We start from the raw sequence: 19,075 nt of genomic DNA, 5'->3' as shown, positions 1-19,075 counted from the left end.
TTTAATGGTCACTACTCCTCTGAACTGTCTGCCTGCATTCCTCCACCTCTACGACGGGCGCGTAGCACCCGTCTGGCAGCAAACTGTCATCCCTTTTCTGTCCAACTCTCTAATGCAAGAGTTAACCATTACTCCCAGTCTTTCATTTATGCAACAGGTCAGCTCTGGAACTGTCTCCCTCTGTCTGTATTTCCTCCTGCCTTTGATCTCCAGTCTTTCAAACGTAGTGTGTCCAGGCATCTCAATATGATCGGATCTTGAATTTGGCTCTCTATTGTATTTTGTTTTTCTCTTGGAGGGAACTGTTACTGCGGGCTCATGGCCTTTGGTTCCTTCTTCCTCGCATAAAAAAAAAAAAAAAAAAAAAAAAAAAATGCATATCAGGAAAGGAGAAAATAGACATAAATGATTACTTAACATATGGAGAAGCATCAGCAAGAGGACACTGCAAAAAATTCCATAAGAAGAGAGGTGATAAAGACGTAAGGAAATTCAATTTCCAAAGCAGAGCAATTGATCAATGGAATGCACTACCGAATGAAATAGTGTGTGCCAAAACAATTCACAAATTTAAGGATATGTACGATAAATATGGTTTAAGACACAGGACAGTACGAGCTTGACTCATTCCTGTAAAGATACAATTAGGTAAGAACACACACACACACACACACACACACACACACACACGGATAGAGAGTAGGAGAGAAGAGGGTATTAAAAACGTCAAAAATAATATGAAGGTGATATATACTAATGTTGATGGTTTCATGTCGACAAGGATCGAAATTAACGATTTCTTGAGAGAACATGAACCTGATGTCTTGTGCTTTGTAGAGACCAAATTAAGAGAAAATATTGATGTTCATTTGGGAGATGGTAAATACAAACTGTGGAGAAAAGACAGGAAAGAAAAAAAGGGAGGCGGAGTGATGATAGCAGGGAAGAACAACATACGGTAAATGTAGATACTGTGGAAATAGGAGAAGGCAGGGCTGAAGTGATATATATGAAATTAGCAACTGGAGAGAATGTTAAGAGAGATATGGCGGTAGGGTATGTTCCCCCAAAGACGAGAGCATGGAAGGATGGTGAATACCATGAGATGATGTCAGATATGGCTAGCTATTTGCAAAAAATAATTGAGAAAAGCAATAATATAATTTTAGTGGGGGACTTTAACTGTAAAGAGGTGAACTGGGAGTAATGGTACTCGGGAGGCGGCGAGGATTCATGGGGCACTATGTTATTAAATATAATAATGAATAATGTGATGACGCAATGGGTCAAAGAAGAGACACGGTTTCGAGGTGAGGACACACCAGCAAGGTTAGATTTACTGTTCACCAAAGAACCCGATGTAATAGAATCATTGAAATATCTCTGTCCTTTAGGAAAAAGTGATCATGTGGTCATTGAGTTCCAGATGTTAATAGGGAACATCGAGCCAAGAGACGAGCATCATAGACAGGGAAGATAGAACTTTGGGGAAGCAAATTTTTACAGGATTGAGAAACTTTTTTGAAAATGCGGATTGGAGAAAATTTAAAGAAACGAGAGAGATACAGAGGAAGTGGGATATCTTTCTATACCTCTATAATTTGGGAGTGGAAAAATTTGAACCAAGAGTAAGAGGGAAAGAAAACAGGAAAAAGGAGTGGTTTAATAGAAGGTGTATGATAGCAAAAAAAGAGAGAGATAAGGTGTGGAACAATTGGAGAAAGAGAGCTAACAACAGAACAAAGGAAGAATATAAAAGAATAAGAAATGAATACACAAGAATACGTTGAGAAGAAGAAAGGAATTTTGAAAAAGGTATAATAGACAAATGCAAGGATGAACCCAAACTGTTTTATAGATTTGTTAATGGCAAACTGAAACAAAAGGAAGGAATCACCGAACTGAAAGTAGAAGGAGAGGTCTTTAAGGATGCGGCAATGCAAGCAGAAATAATGAACAAACATTGCCAGTCAGTTTTCACTAAAGAAAAGGAGTTTGTGGAAGGGGAGGGAGTGATTAGAAATGTTCCGGTGATAAAAGATATAAAAGTGGAGGTACAGGAAGTGTATAAATTACTGGAAACTCAAGATGTAAGGAAAGCCCCAGGACCTGATGGAATTTCTAATTGGGTACTGAAGGAATGCAGAGAACAACTGGCAGATAAAATTCGCAGTTTAATTGTATGCTCACTGGAAAAGGGCCACAAGAATGGAAGAGGGCAAATGTGGTACCAATTTACAAGGGAGGAAACAGGGAAGAACCCCTGAATTATAGACCAGTGTCTCTAACCAGCATGGTCGCAAAATTGTGTGAGAGAATCCTGAAAGACAGATGGATAAAATATCTGGAAGAGATGAATATTTTGGCTGAATTTCAGTTTGGATTCAGAAGTGGAAGGTCATGTGTTTCTAAGATGATTGGGTGGATTGTGTGTACTTAGTTAGAGAAGGCCTTTGACAAGGTACAACCTCATAAGAGACTAATGTGGAAACTAGAATATATAGGACTGAAGGGGAAATTTCTGGAATGGATGAGAGAATTTTTGAGAGACAGACAAATGAGGATAGTAATAAAGGATAGGATGTCTGGATGGAGGGAAGTAACAAATGAAGTCCCTCAAGGCTCGGTTTTGGCGCCAGTAATGTTCCTGATTTACGTAAATGATATGGTAGATGGAGTGAACAGCTATGCAAGTCTGTTTGCTGATGATGTAAAGATCTTCAGGAAGGTAGAGATTGAGGAGGATTGTAAAATACTGCAGGAGGATTTGGATAGGATACACAATTGGAGCCGGAAGTGGGAAATGAAATTTAATGTAAAGAAATGTAAAATATTGGAAATGGGTAAAAGTACGAGGAGGCCATCACTGAATTATTTATTGGGTAATGAATTAATCACAAAAATTAGAGAAGAGAAAGATTTGGGAGTGCTGGTCCAAGATAGTTTGTCACCAGAAAAGCACATTAACAAGATAGTTGGAGAGACTTATAAACTCTTGACTAACAAAAGAGTAGCATTTCATTATATGGATGAGGAGATGATGAAAAAATTGATAGTGGCAATGATCCGCCCCAGGTTAGAATATGCAGCGGTAGTGTGGTCCCCACACAAACAGAAAGATATAAACAAGATTGAGAGAATACAAAGAACAGCAACCAAGATGGTCCCCAGTCTGACAGACCTGTCATACAGAGAGAGGCTGGAAAAACTGGATTTGCCTTCCTTAGAGGAAAGGAGAATGAGGGGAGACATGATTGCAGTGTTCAGGACCATGGTGGGAGTAGATAAAATTGACAAAGAAGATCTGTTTGTATGGGATAAGAGAGCAACAAGAGGACACGGAATGAAATTGAAAAAGTCAAGCTGCTTGATGGATATCAAGAAATATAGCTTTCCTTACAGAAGTATATACTTATGGAATAGCCTGGACAAAGAGATCGTCCAGTCTAAAAACTTAAATGAGGTTAAAGCTAAATTTGACTTATTGAGAAACAGCGACGGAAACCCACGAGCATAGTACATTCCGTGTATATCACAATTAGGTATACAGTATTAGGTAAATATTTAAATATTTGGAACGACTTAGACAAAGTGGTGGTGCATGAGAAAAACATTCATGTGTGTAAAGGTAGACTTGATAAATGTGGACATAGAGACAGGACAACACGAGCATTGCTCAATCCTGTATACTACAAATAGGCAAATACACACACACACACACACACACACACACACACACACAGACACACACACACACACCATTTCCTTGCCAAAGGTAAAGTTGCACACAATTAACTCTTTCATGCATGCCCAAGAGTTACTGACTGAACTCTTCTGCACTCAGTACTCTTCTGGCCGGAAGAGACCAGACTTGTGGTTGAATAACTAATTTTTCCAGATTCTTTTATGGAATTAGTGTAAAATTACACATTTAAGAAAATTTTTTGTTACTCAGATAATGCTCATATGCCAGTTTGAATTATTTTTATGATAATTCATGTCACTGTGCATATGCATGAGGTCATTTCTGTGACATGATCCACGTCCTATTGCAAGGAGGAATTAACATTAACATCTCATTTGATCTTGTTCTCCACTCTTTAGCCTTAACCCTTACACCGCGGGCTTGTTTTGCTTTGACTTGCAGCTCCCGCGGGCATATTCGCGCTCCGACAGACTCTCTAAAAATATTTGCCCAAAATCAGTTATTAGTCCTGGAATATTAAAATCACATATACTTATGGCACATACCTTCAGCTTTCTCCTTGGGTGTTTGTTGAGCCTTTGTCAAGTACCTTAGGACTTGTGGAGACCTCTGAAGTTGGGTAACGAAGTCTCCACTTTACACTTCCCGACAACTCGTAATATGATTATCACAGCCTGATATTATCACTAGAAACACTATTCTATGATTCTCAAATAGTTTGGAATTCATACTCCCCCAAAAAAACACTGTGAAAGCAATGAAAATTACGAGGGCGTATGACCATCCCACTTCCGATCGTTCGCCGCTAGTGTTGTCTATTATTCATAAAAACACTCACAGTTTATATTTCTGTTACTATATAACACTTATATATATCTACAGTCTTTATCCATAAGTTTCCTTCAGTAATAGTAGTTTATTGTCACTGTAGGGATTCAGTTTCTTTTAGTAAAATACATAGCATTCACTTTCTCGTCCTGTATACTAGCATTGAGAGTGAATGTCACTTTCACCTTCACTCTCATAACTCATAGTATTCATACATGCTGGAGTGAAACTTTCACTTTCATTACTCCTAGTATATATACTCGTATTCTTATAATACTACTCATTTATATTTCTATTTACGTTCTCTACTTTATTTACAATATTTACATTTCTACTTTATTTACACTGTGTTATGCACTGGCACTTGAAGTAACTTATAAAACTATTTTCCACTGTTCACTTATATTTACATTCATTGCTTTCTTGCTGTTTACACATTATTTACACTTTATTTACAATTCCACTTGCACTGTTTTACTCAATAGAAAGATCATAGTGACTCTCTATCAATAATTGTCAGCCCTTTACCTCTTTCCACACGAGGTTTAGTAGGGGGTAAAGGTCAAAGGGCCCTTTGCTTGGGGGTAAAAAATGGCTGAAGTTAGCAGGAGCAAACAGACGTACCTTCATATTGGAAGATGACAGTGAACTGATAGGGGTGGGCCGGGGTGGTCTACCTAGGGAAATGCATTACTGCCAACGTCAGCCTCTTGACAGCCGCTAATATATAGGAGTGAAATGATTGGCAGGAAATCTAGACAATACATTATAAATTAGGTAGTTCCAGGTGAATGTAAATATCACTTAAGCTACTCCCTTCCCTCCTTATATATATTTTTAGTACGAGAATAGATTATACGGCATATTTCAAGGGGAAATAAGCTGCGAAAATTAGCGAACGAGTGCACAGGAGGTGTCGTCAGGTGATAATTAGCCAATTCCAGGTGTATGGCACTATCACTTACCTTATTTCTTTTTTGTATATATTATTTGGTATAAGAGTAGGGCATAGGGCTTTTTTCAATGGATGAAATCAGTGGAAAATTCCAGGGAAGATTTACTTAGCGTAGCACGGCCGGGCAGGCGAGAGGATAGGGTAATGGAGGGGAGGTAGGGAGGGGAGTAAAGAACGGGGAGAAATGGCTAAATTGTCAACAATGGATGGGAGTACAGATGAGATTAGGAGTGCTGACAAGTGTTGGACATTGGCAGTACTGATAGATGATACAAGCCACCACTTCAAAGCCCGGGCGAATTCAAAATAACACAGAATCACAAAAGTGTCGCCCCGCAGTATGATCCCTTGCTCCCAAGCGTCACGAAAGTGATGACCCGCGGTTAAGGGGTTAATGTGCAGCTATGATGTGGGCTGGTTGGTTATTGCGTGGATGGTACCTTTTTTTGCCAGGTAAAAACAGCAAGTGTTTTCCTGTTTTGCTAGTATTGTGGGATGGATGAGGCAAGTAGAGCAAGCTGAGGAAAGTTGTAAATATTTTCAAGTAGCTCTCTTTTATACGACTTTCCAACTTAGTCTGCCAGTAAGAGCATTTCCTTCCTCTTTTCCTACATTTTATCATTGGTATGGCAAAAGCTACATGTATTCGTAATGAATGGTATTATGTGATGTGCAGGTGCTGACCAGCAAGTCTTGCTCTGAGGAAGGGCTGGAGGATGCAACTGCACTGCTGCTGCACCTATCCCATGGGCCACCTCCTGCACGGGACCAGGTGTTGCGGCTGCTGCTGCAAGGAGCTGCCACCCTGGGTTCTACAGTAGCCACACACATTGCAGCACTCCTTGCAGACCTGAAGGCATACAATGCATCACACCCACCACCAACCCATGATGATGACCACCACACACACCATCAAGAGAAAAGCAAGAAGGGACTCCTCCAGGACAGGTAGCTAACTGTATTACTTTTTATAACCACAATTATATTAAGTTTCATTTGTGGTCAGTGAGGGCACCTATCATCCACCTACTTAACATAGCGATACTTTATTTCAGGGTAGCTCCATATTGAGTGGTAAGTCAAGTGATTTGTTGTAAACCAGAAAATCATTTGATATGCCTAATTCCCCATGTGTCAACAAGTGGGTTTGTGAAGGGTTAGTGTCCCTGGAAAACAACTAACTAAAAATACAGACAAGAATCCTCAGACCAGGACTGAGCAATAGGTGAAGACTAAGGACTGAACAAAGTACGTAGTATGGATTGCAACAGGGAATGTAGGAGGTGCGAATGATAAGGTGAGAGAGGGAGATTGTCCAGGTGCTTGAGGGTGCAAAAGTGGACATGTATAGACAAACTGAGACTAAATGGAGAGATGAGAATGTGAGAGTGGGCGTATGGAATGGGGTATAGGCATGGGAGTAGTTAAGAATGATCGGGCAAATGAGGGAGTATGTATTGTTGTGTGCAAGAGATGGAAGGAGAATATAAGAAAGTATGGATCAGTTGGTTCAAGGATTGTGTGGGTAAGATTGAAAATAGGATTACAAATGTTGGTGATTGTGTGTGTGTATGTGCTAGTGCAAGATGTGCAAGCTGACGACTTCTGGGCAAATGTGGGAGCTTGCATGGAAAAGTTTGAGTGGAATGAGAGAGTGTTTTTGATTTGGAGATATGAAAGAAAAACTAGGGAATATGAAGGTGGATGGAGTAGTTGGTGAATGGGATGTGCCTGCAGAAGTGGATGAGAATGGCAGTGCTCTAGTGGACATTTGTGCAGGGAAGGGGTCGGTGATAGCCAGTACCCTATTTCCACACAAGATGATCCACGGGTATATGTGGCGAGTTATGAGAAGGGTGAGTGGTGAACTGAATGAATGAAAGGCAATGATTGATTTGTGTGTGTGGATGACAGAATGAGAAAGTATGTAACGGATGCAGGAGCATACACGTTTGGGGAAGTGGACTTTCCGACCACTATATTGTGGTGGAGAAAGGCATGGTTCAGTTGCAGTGGAGGAATAGGAGGAGGGAAGGACAGGAGGAAGTAATCCATACAAGGAGAGTAGAAAGGTTGCAAGAGGATGGAAAAAAAAGGCAGAATATAAGAGAGAAGCGGAGGAACGATTGGGTAAATATGATCTGGAGCAGATGGGAGACGTGGAAGGTGTGTGCAGGATATTCACAGAAGAAATCTGTGCAGCATTTGAGGTGGTGTTTGGGGTGAAGAGGAGACAAAAGGGGGTCAAGGAACAGTAGGAACAGCGTGGTGAAATGAAGAGGTGAGGCAGGCTGTAGCACAGAAGAAGAAAGCATGAACTGAGTGGATGGGAAGCAGAGGCATGAAGGAAGTTGAGAAATGGAAGAGAGTGACAAGAGTAGTAAGAGAAGAGTGGATGAGGAATTTGGAAGAAATTTGAGTGTATACAGTAGTGGATGGATTGTAGATATTCTGGGAAGTGGTGAAGAGAGTTAGTGATAAAGAATTTAGTAGGGCATTGAAAAATTAAAATGGTAGATTGTTAGTGAAGAAGCGAGAAAATGAGCAGATGGAGAGAACACTTTAAGAAACTGTTAAACATAGAGAATGAAAGCAGTGTGAGTATAAGTGGCTGGGGAATGGGTGGGAGATGGAAGGAGGTGGGAGGGGAGGAAGAGATCAATACGATGGAAGTAGTGGAAGCAATGAAGAAAGCCATGAAGGGGATAGTCCCAGCAATTGATGGAGTGTGTGGTGAAATAATGAAGCATGGGGAATAGAAGTAGGATGGATGTGGAAGATGTGAAGATTGGGCTGGGAGTAAGGTAGATTCCCAGAGGATTGGAAGTCACGTATGATTATTCCCCAGTACAAAGGAAAAGGGGAAAGAGAAGTATTTGATAATTGTGTGGGCATTTATCATCTTAGTGTAATAGGAAAAATATATGATAAGATACTTATTGACAGAGTTAGGGAAATAACAGAGGAATTAGTTGGAGAAGAACAGGGGAGTTTTAGGAAAGGAAGAGGTTATGTAGATCAGATAGTCATCCTTAGGTCTTTTGTGGAAAAGTTTCTAGAGAAGAGAAGGAAAGTGTATGCAGCCTTCATGGATTTGGAGAAAGCATATGACATAGTGGATAGACAAGGAATCTGGAAAATATCAAGAATGTATGAAGTAAGTGGGAAGTTGTTGAATGCTGCGAAGGGTATGTATAATGGTACTAGGCTGCAGTGCATGTGGATAGTGAACTGGGTGAATTTTTCTATCTGAATGTTGGATTGATACAAGGGTGTATCATGTCTCCATGGTTGTTCAATCTGTATGTGGATGGGGTTATAAAAAAGATACAGTGTAGGGCAGTGGGTGTTGGAGTGGCCCAAATGTGAGAGGCATCATTTGAAAACTTCCTGCACTGTTGTTTGCAGATGATGCTGTATTGTTAAGTGAAGACAAAGGGGAATTGCAAGGTATGGCAGTTGAGTTTGGGAGTGTGTGTAAGAAACAAAATCTAAAGGTGAATGTAGGGAAGAGTAAAGTTACAAGAGAGGATTGAAGAGTCTGAATGTACAGTGAGGTTGGATGAAGAGGAAATGGAGACTGTGAGAGCATTTAAGTACAGGCAAACCCCGGTTTAACGATGCAATTGGTTAAGTAGAAACCCATTGCTAGGCGGAATATCATAAATCAGGGATGATTTAACATGTAAAGTATTGGGATGCATTTTTGAGCCTTGGGTCTCCCCCCCAACCAAGCCCTAAATCCACACAAATGAGTCAAAAAAAAAAAAAAGTTTAAAGCCAGTCCAAATGGCCTAACAGCTGTAAAGGAAGCTAACTTAAGCCTAACACCTGTAAATAACTCACGAAAGCCAATAAGTAAACTCAGAAAATCATAAAAAATAGGTCAGAAAACATCCAACACGTCTTGTCACGTATGTCCATGTCCGGTCCTGGTCATCATCCTTGCTCTCCCCCCCCCACCCCCCCCACCCCCCACCTGGGGCTAGGGAACATGTGGTGCTCCCTAGCACTCACACATCCTCATCAGAGCCCTCAAACCCCATCTCTGTGAGAGGATCAGAAGAGGGGGGTGGGAAAGCCTGGCGAGGTGGGTGTGATGGTAGCTGGTCTGATGCGCAGGCTCTGGAGATGGCGATGGGGTGCGATGTGATGACTCACAAGGTGATGATGGGGTGCAATGCAGTGACAGATGAGGTGGTGAGGGAGACATCTGCGATGGCTGGTTTGGTGACGAGGGAGACTGCTATGATGACTGATGAGGTAACGAGGGAGACAGATGTGGTGGCTCACGTTGTGGCGAGGGAGACAGAGGTGGTGGCTGAAGTGGTGTCGGAGATCAAGTCTGGGGCGGGGAAGGTAGCATTGTAGTGACAGAGGGCTGCATTGGAGACTCAGGTGACGCGGAAGATGGGGATCGCCTTGAGGCGAGGTCCAGAACTAGGGGCCGAGCACATCCTCGGTAGGAGAAGGACCTTGGTGTTTCTCTGCTGGTCAGTGGGTGGGGAGATGCTCTGCTGGTCAAGGACTGGGGAGATCCTCTGTTTATCGCTGGTATGGTGGGGGCCTGTTTGAAGAAGGGAGTGATGGTTGTCTGCCTGGCTGTCATCTTCTTTTCCTCCAGCAGTGCTCTGTACACCTTCATCCCCTCCTCCAGCTGATCAGATGCATCCCTGCTTTGTCCTGGGAGAGGGTCATAGTGCGCATAAGCACAGTGACCTCATCAATGTTGGTCACCATCTCCTTCAGAATCTTCATACTGGGGGCTCACACCTCAGGGATGACCTCCTCCTGTGCCACCTGATGTGCCTGCTGAATCTCCATATTGAGGAGCTCCTCACTTCTGAGTTCCTTCTCGTGGCTTTCCAGGACCTTCTCCACGTCCTGTTCATTGACCTTCCCAAAGCCTACCTTGTGCAACAGTTGCACAATGTCCTGCCGCACTTGTTCTACCAGCGGTGCTCGCACGCCCTCAGGGAAGCCTGTGAAGGAGTGAACTCACTCCAGCCACAGCTTGCGCCACACACCATTCATGGTGGTCTGGCTTACTTCCTCCATTCAGCCGTGATGTTCTCGATGGTGTGGCGTATGTTATATCCATTTCAGAAGGACTACACTGTCGTCCAGACTTTGGTAGGACATGCCCTCACCAACTGCTGCATAGTTTGGCGGAGGTAGTATGCCTTGAACGTCGCAATCACCCCTTGGTCCATGTGTTGAAACAACAACGTGGTGTTGGGGGGCAGGAATACTACTGTGTTGCTTGCCCAGTCCTTCATCGCAGGAGGGTGGCAAGGCACATTGTCCACCACCACGAGAAATCTGTTCGCCAAGCTCTACGTGGAGGCATACCTCCTGAGGACACAAGAGAGGTAGGAGTGAAAATAGAATGAACAGATATCGGAAGTCAGCCAGGCTGACTTGTTCGTCTTCCAAATCACCCCTAAATTATCCTTAACATACCCCACCAGAGCCCTCAGGTTTTCAGAGTGGCAGACAAAGAGCGGCTTTAACTCAGCATTGCCCCCCAGCAGTAGTGTACCGGTCCTTCAAGGTCTTGAGCCCTGGTGTAGACTTTTCCTCTGTTGCAAGGTACGTCTTTGAGGACATTCTTTTCCACAGGGGCCCAGTCTCGTCACAAGTCAAAACCTGTTTTGCACTGTAGCCACCCTCCGCGGTGATGTGCTTAAGCTTGTTATGGAACACTGCCGCTGCTGCCGCAGTGCACTTGCTGCCTCACCAGACATCCTGACGTTCTGGAGGCTTGTCTGCTTCCTAATGCAGTCAGACCTTCCATGGCTAGCCTTAAAGGCTTCACTAACATCAAGATTGCATCTCAACTTCATTTCGTCTCACAGGGAGAGAGCCTTCGTGCTTATGATCTCCTAACTCATGGGCACCTTCCTCTTGTTCTGGTCTTCCACCTACGTGCGGAGCACCCACTCCAGCTCCATTATCCCAGGCTCCTTATGGCAGGTGAGACGGGAGGCGGTGAAGGTAGCAACCTCCCCAGTGGCAGCCTTGATTGCCTCCCCCTCCTTGATACAGTAGAGTCACGATTTAGGACAAAAAGAAACAGTGTTCTTACATTAACACAGGTGTTTAATTTCTCCCATAAGACTTAATAGCATGGTAATACCACTCAGTTGCATGAGAGAAACTGTGGGAAAGGATAAGTTTAGGTACAATTTTGGATTTCCAGATTCAACTCGTGTTATGCTTTTGTTGGTCGTTGATTGGCTTCCTCAACCCGACCAAACCCATGTGACCCATGTCCCATACCACCTGCTTCAGACTGCCTCAGCGTTGTGTGGACTGTCACTGTGATGAGAAGTTTATTTGCTTACTTCCTTGTGGCTCATTTCCTCTCAGAACTCTGAGCATCTGGTTCCAAAGTAACTTTAGTTATGCCTGAGCACCCTCAAAGTGCTATGAACACAAGAAAAGCATTTATTCTAAACGAAACTGTAAAATTGTTGGTTGAAGTGGCATATGGTGTGGGAGCTTAACTGCAAACAAACAGACAGATAAAATGAGTCGGGTGTGTTTACGATGTGGATAGTTTTCTTTATTGGAAAAAAAAGTTAATGATCAAGGAGCAATAAAATTCATGTTTTCGCCTTTAGTGCAACGAGTGTGGAAAAAAGGGAGTGAGGCTGCCTTTGTGGCCGATCTTTGTTATAAACTTTTTTTTTTATGTGAGGAAGAAGGAACCAAAGGCCGCGAGCCCGCAAAATTGTTCCTGCCAAGAGAAAAACAAAATACAAGAAAGATCCAAATTCAAGATCCAATCATTTCGAGATGCCTGGACACACTGCGTTTGAAAGACTGGAGATCATAGGAAGCAGGAAATACAGACAGAGGGAGACAGTTCCAGAGTTGACCTGTTGCATAAATGAAGGACTGGGAGTAGCAGTCAACCCTTGCATAAGAGAGTTGGACAGAAAAAGGATGAGCGTTTGCTGCTAGACGGGTGCTACGTGCCCGTCTTCGAGGTGGAGGAATGCATGCAGACAGTTCAGAGGAGCAGTGACCATTGAAGTACAGTAAGACCTCACTATAACGGACTAATTGGGGTCCAAACCATTCCAAAAAATGCGAAATTCCGATAAAAGCGACATCCGGACTTCCCCCTGCTAAACCAGACTTTTTCCAATATATCAGACATTAGTTTTGTTTTTGTCATTTGGGAGACATGTTGTGTGCTGGAGGTGGGGCTGGAGCTAGCTCTGTGGCTAGGGTGAGAAGTGGTTTGAGGAAGTTCAGGGAGCTCTTGCCTCTCCTGACATTGAGAGGACTCTCCCTGCGTGCTAAGGGGTCTTTGTATGCAGCATGTGTTAGGAGTGTAATGCTGTATGGTAGTGAGACCTGGGCAGTGAAGGAGGAGGATATTCGCCGGCTCAGACGTACAGAAATGACAATGATTCGGTGGACGTGTAGTGCGTCCTTGCGTCCAAGGTCTGGGGGGGCTGGGTTCACGATGGAAGAGTTGAGAGGTAGGATGGGACTGGAGTGTATTGGTGTTGTGATGAGGAGAGGTAGATTGAGATGGTTTGGACATGTGGGGAGGATGGGGGATGATGTGAGGAGTAGACTGTAGCACCAGTCGAGCAGGGCAGTACTCCCGAGGTGGATGGAAAGCTGATGACAGGGAGTGCTGGAGCTCCCGTTTCATCAGCCCTCAGGACTAGTTCCTGACCATCCCCCTTTGCTGAGCTTTTTCAGTGTCTCAGTTACACAGAGAGTAGGCCAGCATGCTCTCCAGTACAAATTTCTCTAACTATCTACACCAAACTACATGCACAGTACACACTACACTTCCTTTTCCAAAAATCAAAAATCATGGCGTCACAACACACAGCCTTGGAGTCCCCAGGGGGGGGACCATAAATGCCCCCACCATCCGCCCCTTTCCCGATGACGACTCGAGGTGCCTGGAACCACCGTCTGACTCTCTTCTTCTTCATTTCTGCAACATTCGCGGCCTTTCCTCTAACTTTCGCTCTGTTGAGCACCACCTCTCCTCCTCTAAACCTCACCTTCTTTTTCTAACGGAGACTCAGCTGTCTGAGGCAACTGACAGCAAACCCTTTTCTGTATCCTCCTACTTTCTCTATACTCATTTCAAAGCCAAAGGTGGCTGTTGCGTATATATACGCAACGACTTATCTTGCTCTCGTGTTCCTGAACTCGAGTCTTCTGAATTCTCTGCACTCTGGCTTCGGCTTTCCTGTCATTCTCTGACTAAATATATCTGTGCTGTTTACTTATCCCCTAATTCTACTGACTATCAAAAATTCTTCGACTATCTTACTTCTATGATGGAACACATTCTATCCATTTCTCCTTTCTCTGAAATCTCCATTCTAGGAGATTTCAATGTTCACCATCACCTTTGGCTCTCCTCTCCTTTCACGGATCCACCTGGTGAACAAGCCTACATCTTTTCTATCCTTAATGACCTAGAGCAGCTTGTACAGCACCCTACCCGTATCCCTGACTGCCTTGGAGAGAGCTCCAACATACTTGACCTCTTCCTCACAACTAATCCTTCTGCTTAGTCTGTTAATCTTTTCTCTCCGTTGGGCTCCTCCGATCACAACCTTATTACCTTAACCTGTCCTATCACTCCGGTACGGCCTGTGGACCCTCCAGGGAAACGTCGTCTGTGGCATTTTGGAGCCGCAGACTGGGAGGCCCTCAGGCAGTACTTCTTTGATTTTCCCTGGAATGATTATTGCTTCCGTGTCCGGGAGCCATCTGAGTGTGCCTTGCGCATTACGGAGGTTATTCTCTCGGACATGGAAGCATACCTTCCTTTCTCATATCCTTTGACTAACGCAAGAAAGCCTTGGTTTAATCATGCTTGTTCTAATGCTGTCTGCAACAAGGAGAGGGCCTACAAAAGGTACCAGAGCCAACCTACCCCTGAATCACATCATCTTTACGTTTCTGCCCGGAATCGTGCTAAGTCTGTTCTTCGCTTTACTAAAAATAATTTCATCCATACTAAATGCTCTCAACTCTCCAACTCGAATTCTTCGCGCTCCTTTTGGCACCTTGCCAAAAATCTTTCTAACAACTTTACCTCATCATCCTTCCCTCGTCTTTTCTACTCTGATGGTTCTGTAGCTATTTCTTCTTCTGATAAAGCAGATCTCTTCGCACAGACTTTCTCCTCCAATTCCACCTTAGACGATTCTGGTGCTGTTCCTCCATCACTTCCCCCTTCTGACTTCCTCATGGCTGACATTAAAATTTCTTCAGTTGATGTATTTTCTGCCATCACTGGCCTCAGTACTAACAAGGCATATGGGCCTGATGGGGTCCCTTCTGTTGTTCTCAAGAACTGTGCTTCTGTGCTTACACCCTGCCTGGGCAAACTCTTTCGCCTTTGTCTGTCAACTTGTACCTTTCCTTCTTGCTGGAAGTTTGCTCTCATTCAGCCAGTCCCAAAGAAGGGTGACCACTCCCAACCCTCCAACTATCATCCAATTGCTTTAACATCCTGTATTTCAAAAGTTTTCGAGTCAATTCTCAATAGAAAAATTTTAAGGCATCTTTCCTATCACAACCTTCTTTCCGATCGTCAGTATGGGTTCCGTCAGGGACGCTCCACTGGCGATCTTCTCACCTACCTTTCAGACTCCTGGTTATCCTCCTTTCGGGACTTTGGCGAAAGCTTTGCCATTGCACTTGACATCTCAAAGGCTTTCGATCGAGTCTGGCATAAATCTTTAATTTCCAAACTCCCCTCCTACGGTTTCTATCCTTCTATCTGTGCCTTCATCGCTAGCTTCCTTTCTGGTCGTTCTATAGCCACTATTGTAGACGGCCATCGTTCTGCTCCTAGATCTATCAACAGTGGTGTTCCTCAGGGCTCTGTCCTATCACCAACTCTCTTCCTTTTATTCATCAATGATCTTCTAAGCTGTACATCTAACACTATCCACTCATACGCTGATGACTCCACCCTTCACCTTTCCATTCGGTTCCCGCAACGCCCATCTCAACAGTTGCTTCAACAAACAAGGGATGAGGCTATGGCACACGTAATGTCTGACTTGGCTCGTTTCTCTGACTGGGGTAAAAATAATATGGTTGTTTTTAATGCATCTAAGACTCAGTTCTTACACCTATCAACCCGACAAAATCTTCCACAGGTATACCCATTAATGTTTAATAATATTCAGCTTAATCTTGCATCATCCTTGAACATGCTTGGGGTTTCATTTACTTGGGACTTATCTTGGAAAGATCATATTACATCTCTTGTAAAATCTGCTTCCAAGAGATTGGGTGTGCTAAGCCGACTCCGCTCTTTCTTTACCCCTGCACAATTGTTGACTCTATACAGGGGTTTTATCCGCCCCTGTGTGGAGTGCAACTCTCATGTGTGGGGAGGCTCCCCACATACAGCCCTTCTCAATACGGTGGAGTCAAAGGCTTTTCGTCTCATTAACTCTCCTCCTCTTACTGACTCCCTTCAACCTCTGTCTCTTCGCCGCTCTGTTGCATCTTTATCTCTTTTCTATCGCTACTTTAATGGTCACTGCTCCTCTTAACTGTCTGCTTGCATTCCTCCACCTCTACGATGGGCGCGTAGCACCCGTCTGGCAGCAAACTCTCATCCCTTTTCTGTCCGACTCTCTAATGCAAGAGTTAACCATTACTCCCAGTCTTTCATTTATGCAACAGGTCAGCTCTGGAACTGTCTCCCTCTGTCTGTATTTCCTGCTGCCTATGATCTCCAGTCTTTCGAACGCAGTGTGTCCAGGCATCTCAAAATGATCGGATCTTGAATTTGGCTCTCTATTGTATTTTGTTTTTCTCTTTGAGGGAACTGTTACTGCGGGCTCATGGCCTTTGGTTCCTTCTTCCTCGCATTTAAAATAAAATGAAAAAATAAAAAATTGGGTGAGGAAGGTGAGAAGTGTTAATATTCAGGGTGGGGTTACGAGGAGTAGGCCGAGAAAGACATGGGACGAGGTCATTAAGTGTGACCTCAGGGTTAAGGGACTGAACAGGGAGGCTGCAATGGATCATGCATCATGGAGAGCCACCATTCGGTGACCAAGGCCGACGCAAGCAAGCATGTTGGAGCCTTTAAAAACGAAACGAAACGATATATATATATATATATACTGTATATACAGTAATCTTTCCATTATCCGACGTAATAGAGCCAAAGGCATGTCTGGGAAGTGGGCCCGTCCGGATACTGGGTCCCTGCATCGTGGACTGGTACTTAAGGACCGGGGTAGGGTGGTTCAGTATTTCTACCCCCATCACTGATCCGAGGTATTGCATATAGGGGTATCATAAAAGGGGGTTTGTCTACTAGGGTAGTGTGATGAGGAAGAATGGAAGTTTAGAGGGTGAAGTGCTTGAAAGAGTACAACAAGGAAGAGAGGTTGCTGGTTCCCTGAATTAGTTATAAGAGATAGGGAAATGAGCATGGAAATGAAAAAGCTACTACATGACACTATTGTGATACCAACTCTAACATATGAAAGTGAATTTTGGGCCTTGTTGAATGGACAGAAGTCAAGAGTGAGAGCAGTGGAAATGAGTTATTTGAGAGTAGCATATGGAGTCAGACAGAGAGACAGGCTGACAAATGAGGAAGTGAAGGAGCATTGTGGTGTGGATGTGGATGTGATAGAAAGTGTTAGGAGGAATACCTTGAGGTAATTTGGTCAAGTGGAGAGGATGGAGAGCAAGAGACTAATGAGGAGAGTGTATGTGAGTGAGGTGGAAGGGGGGGAGAGGGAGGGGGAGGCCAAGGATGAGATGGAGAGAGAGAGAGTTGAGAGGTACAGTATATGATAAATGGGGGTTTGAGCTGGGAGGGCAGTGAAATGGCAAGCAGCAGGGCAACATGGAGGCGATTTGTTTGTGACCACCCCTTACAGGATTAAGGCGTCTGGGAATAGACAGACAGACAGTTATATTGGTACTGTTTCTTACAGCTGAGAAGATTCTGCAGTGTTTGTCTCCATAATTTATTTTGGCCACTGTTGTATTTATAGCTCATTATGACCGCTCAGATGGCACTGGAAAAACATGGGCTTCATATGATGTATTCACATGTAGGATTCTAACATGTTCAATAACAGAAAAATATAACTTGCAAACAGAATGATTTTGTACAATCACTGTTATGAAAATTACTGCTGGTACTGTATTATACTGTGCAAATACTCGTAGATTCTTATGAATCCCTCATTTTGTCAGAATTGACCAGTACATCGGATTATTCTGCTATATTTTGCACTGTCCTGGCAAGGATCAGCTTTGTTGTTTGTATTTTTCTTAAATGTAAGGAAGAAAGTAGAAAGAAATGGTAGAAGCTTGTAAGTAGTTCTTCCTAAACAAGAGTCAGATTCACAATTTAATGACTTTGAGATATCTGGGCACTTGGGTTTTAGAAGATTGGGAGGTTGTTGGTAGAGGGACAATCAGACTGAGGATGACAGTTCCATAATTGATCCGTATCATAAATGGAGGGCTGAGATTATTAGTTAACTTTTACATGAGAAAGTTGGACTTTCAGATAAACAAACCTTTGTGCATTGATTGGATAAACCCAGTTGGCCTTCAGATGCCAAGGAATTTGCTTATTGGCTGTGGTTATTGTGTCAGAATACTTGTCTGAGAGATTTAAGTTCCAGGCTAATTATCCCTAGCATATCTTTGGTATCATCCACCAACATGAATACTGCGTACACCCAGTCTGTTGTCTGGGATCGAGCAGTTCACATGTTTTGGGGATGAACCTCTCTCTCATTCTAGGCTTAAAGCCATCATTCTTAGTTTGGGCTTCAATGTGTGGTTCCCTTGTTAGTGAGTGATCTTTTCCTACCGCACTCTGACTAATGAACAGATGATCCTTTCTTCCCTCAGATCAGCTGTTGAGCAGCTTATCTTTTCCTCTCCCTGCTTTAATGATGATCGAATGGTGTTATGTTTTCTGAGATTGGGTGATATTTTTTCCCTGCCGTATCAATTGGATAATGCTTTTCTCCCCACAGATTCACCAATGAGTGCGTGATAATCAGTGGTACCACAAAAGTAAAGCCACCATGTGAGCTGCAGTTGGCCTCCATGTCTGCACTCACCAGCAAAACTTCCTCACAGGCCTTCTTTCTCCGTACCCTTAAAGTCATCATCCAGCTCAGGGATGCCATCAGGTTGGCGCGCACCAAAAAAACAGGTCAGGCTTATTGTATTGATCTTGTATCCTTTGATTTGTACAGGACAGTGAGCCATTGTTTTGCTGTGTGACCCTATTCTCTCCACCCCCATAGCATTAAGATAGTGGAAAAATAGGAAAGAGGAGAAGACTCTTATCATTATTGCTGCATGAAGGGGTAAAAATATGGGTCCAGTTGAGAGTGCTTAATGATTGTCAGTCAGGATTTACCATTATATGGTTCTGTGTTAGCACCAGGTTCTTCACCCCAGACATCATATTGTACCACCAAACAAACCAAAGCCTGGCAGGATGAGAAAGACCATGCAAAACACAGCCTCTTAACATCTTCATTTTTTTTTTTTTTTTTTTTTTTTTTTTTTTTTTTTTT

General features: G+C 43.4%; 1 protein-coding gene across 1 annotated transcript in view; it reads left to right on the top strand.

Moving 5' to 3' along the window:
- The window catches only part of HUWE1 (HECT, UBA and WWE domain containing E3 ubiquitin protein ligase 1), a 1,134,422-nt gene that overhangs the window by 940,140 nt on the left and 175,207 nt on the right, over positions 1-19,075 (top strand). The window contains exons 49-50 of the mRNA XM_080273518.1: positions 6,166-6,437; positions 18,524-18,705. Of these exons, the coding sequence (XP_080129644.1) occupies positions 6,166-6,437; positions 18,524-18,705 (454 nt within the window). The remainder of the gene's footprint in view (positions 1-6,165; positions 6,438-18,523; positions 18,706-19,075) is intronic.

This window comes from Coenobita brevimanus, chromosome 55 (genome assembly GCF_032717465.1).
Source record: "Coenobita brevimanus isolate Jiangsu-jjx chromosome 55, ASM3271746v2, whole genome shotgun sequence".
In the NCBI taxonomy this organism is placed as follows: Eukaryota; Metazoa; Arthropoda; class Malacostraca; order Decapoda; family Coenobitidae; genus Coenobita; species Coenobita brevimanus.
This window is presented reverse-complemented; position numbering and strand designations above follow the sequence as displayed.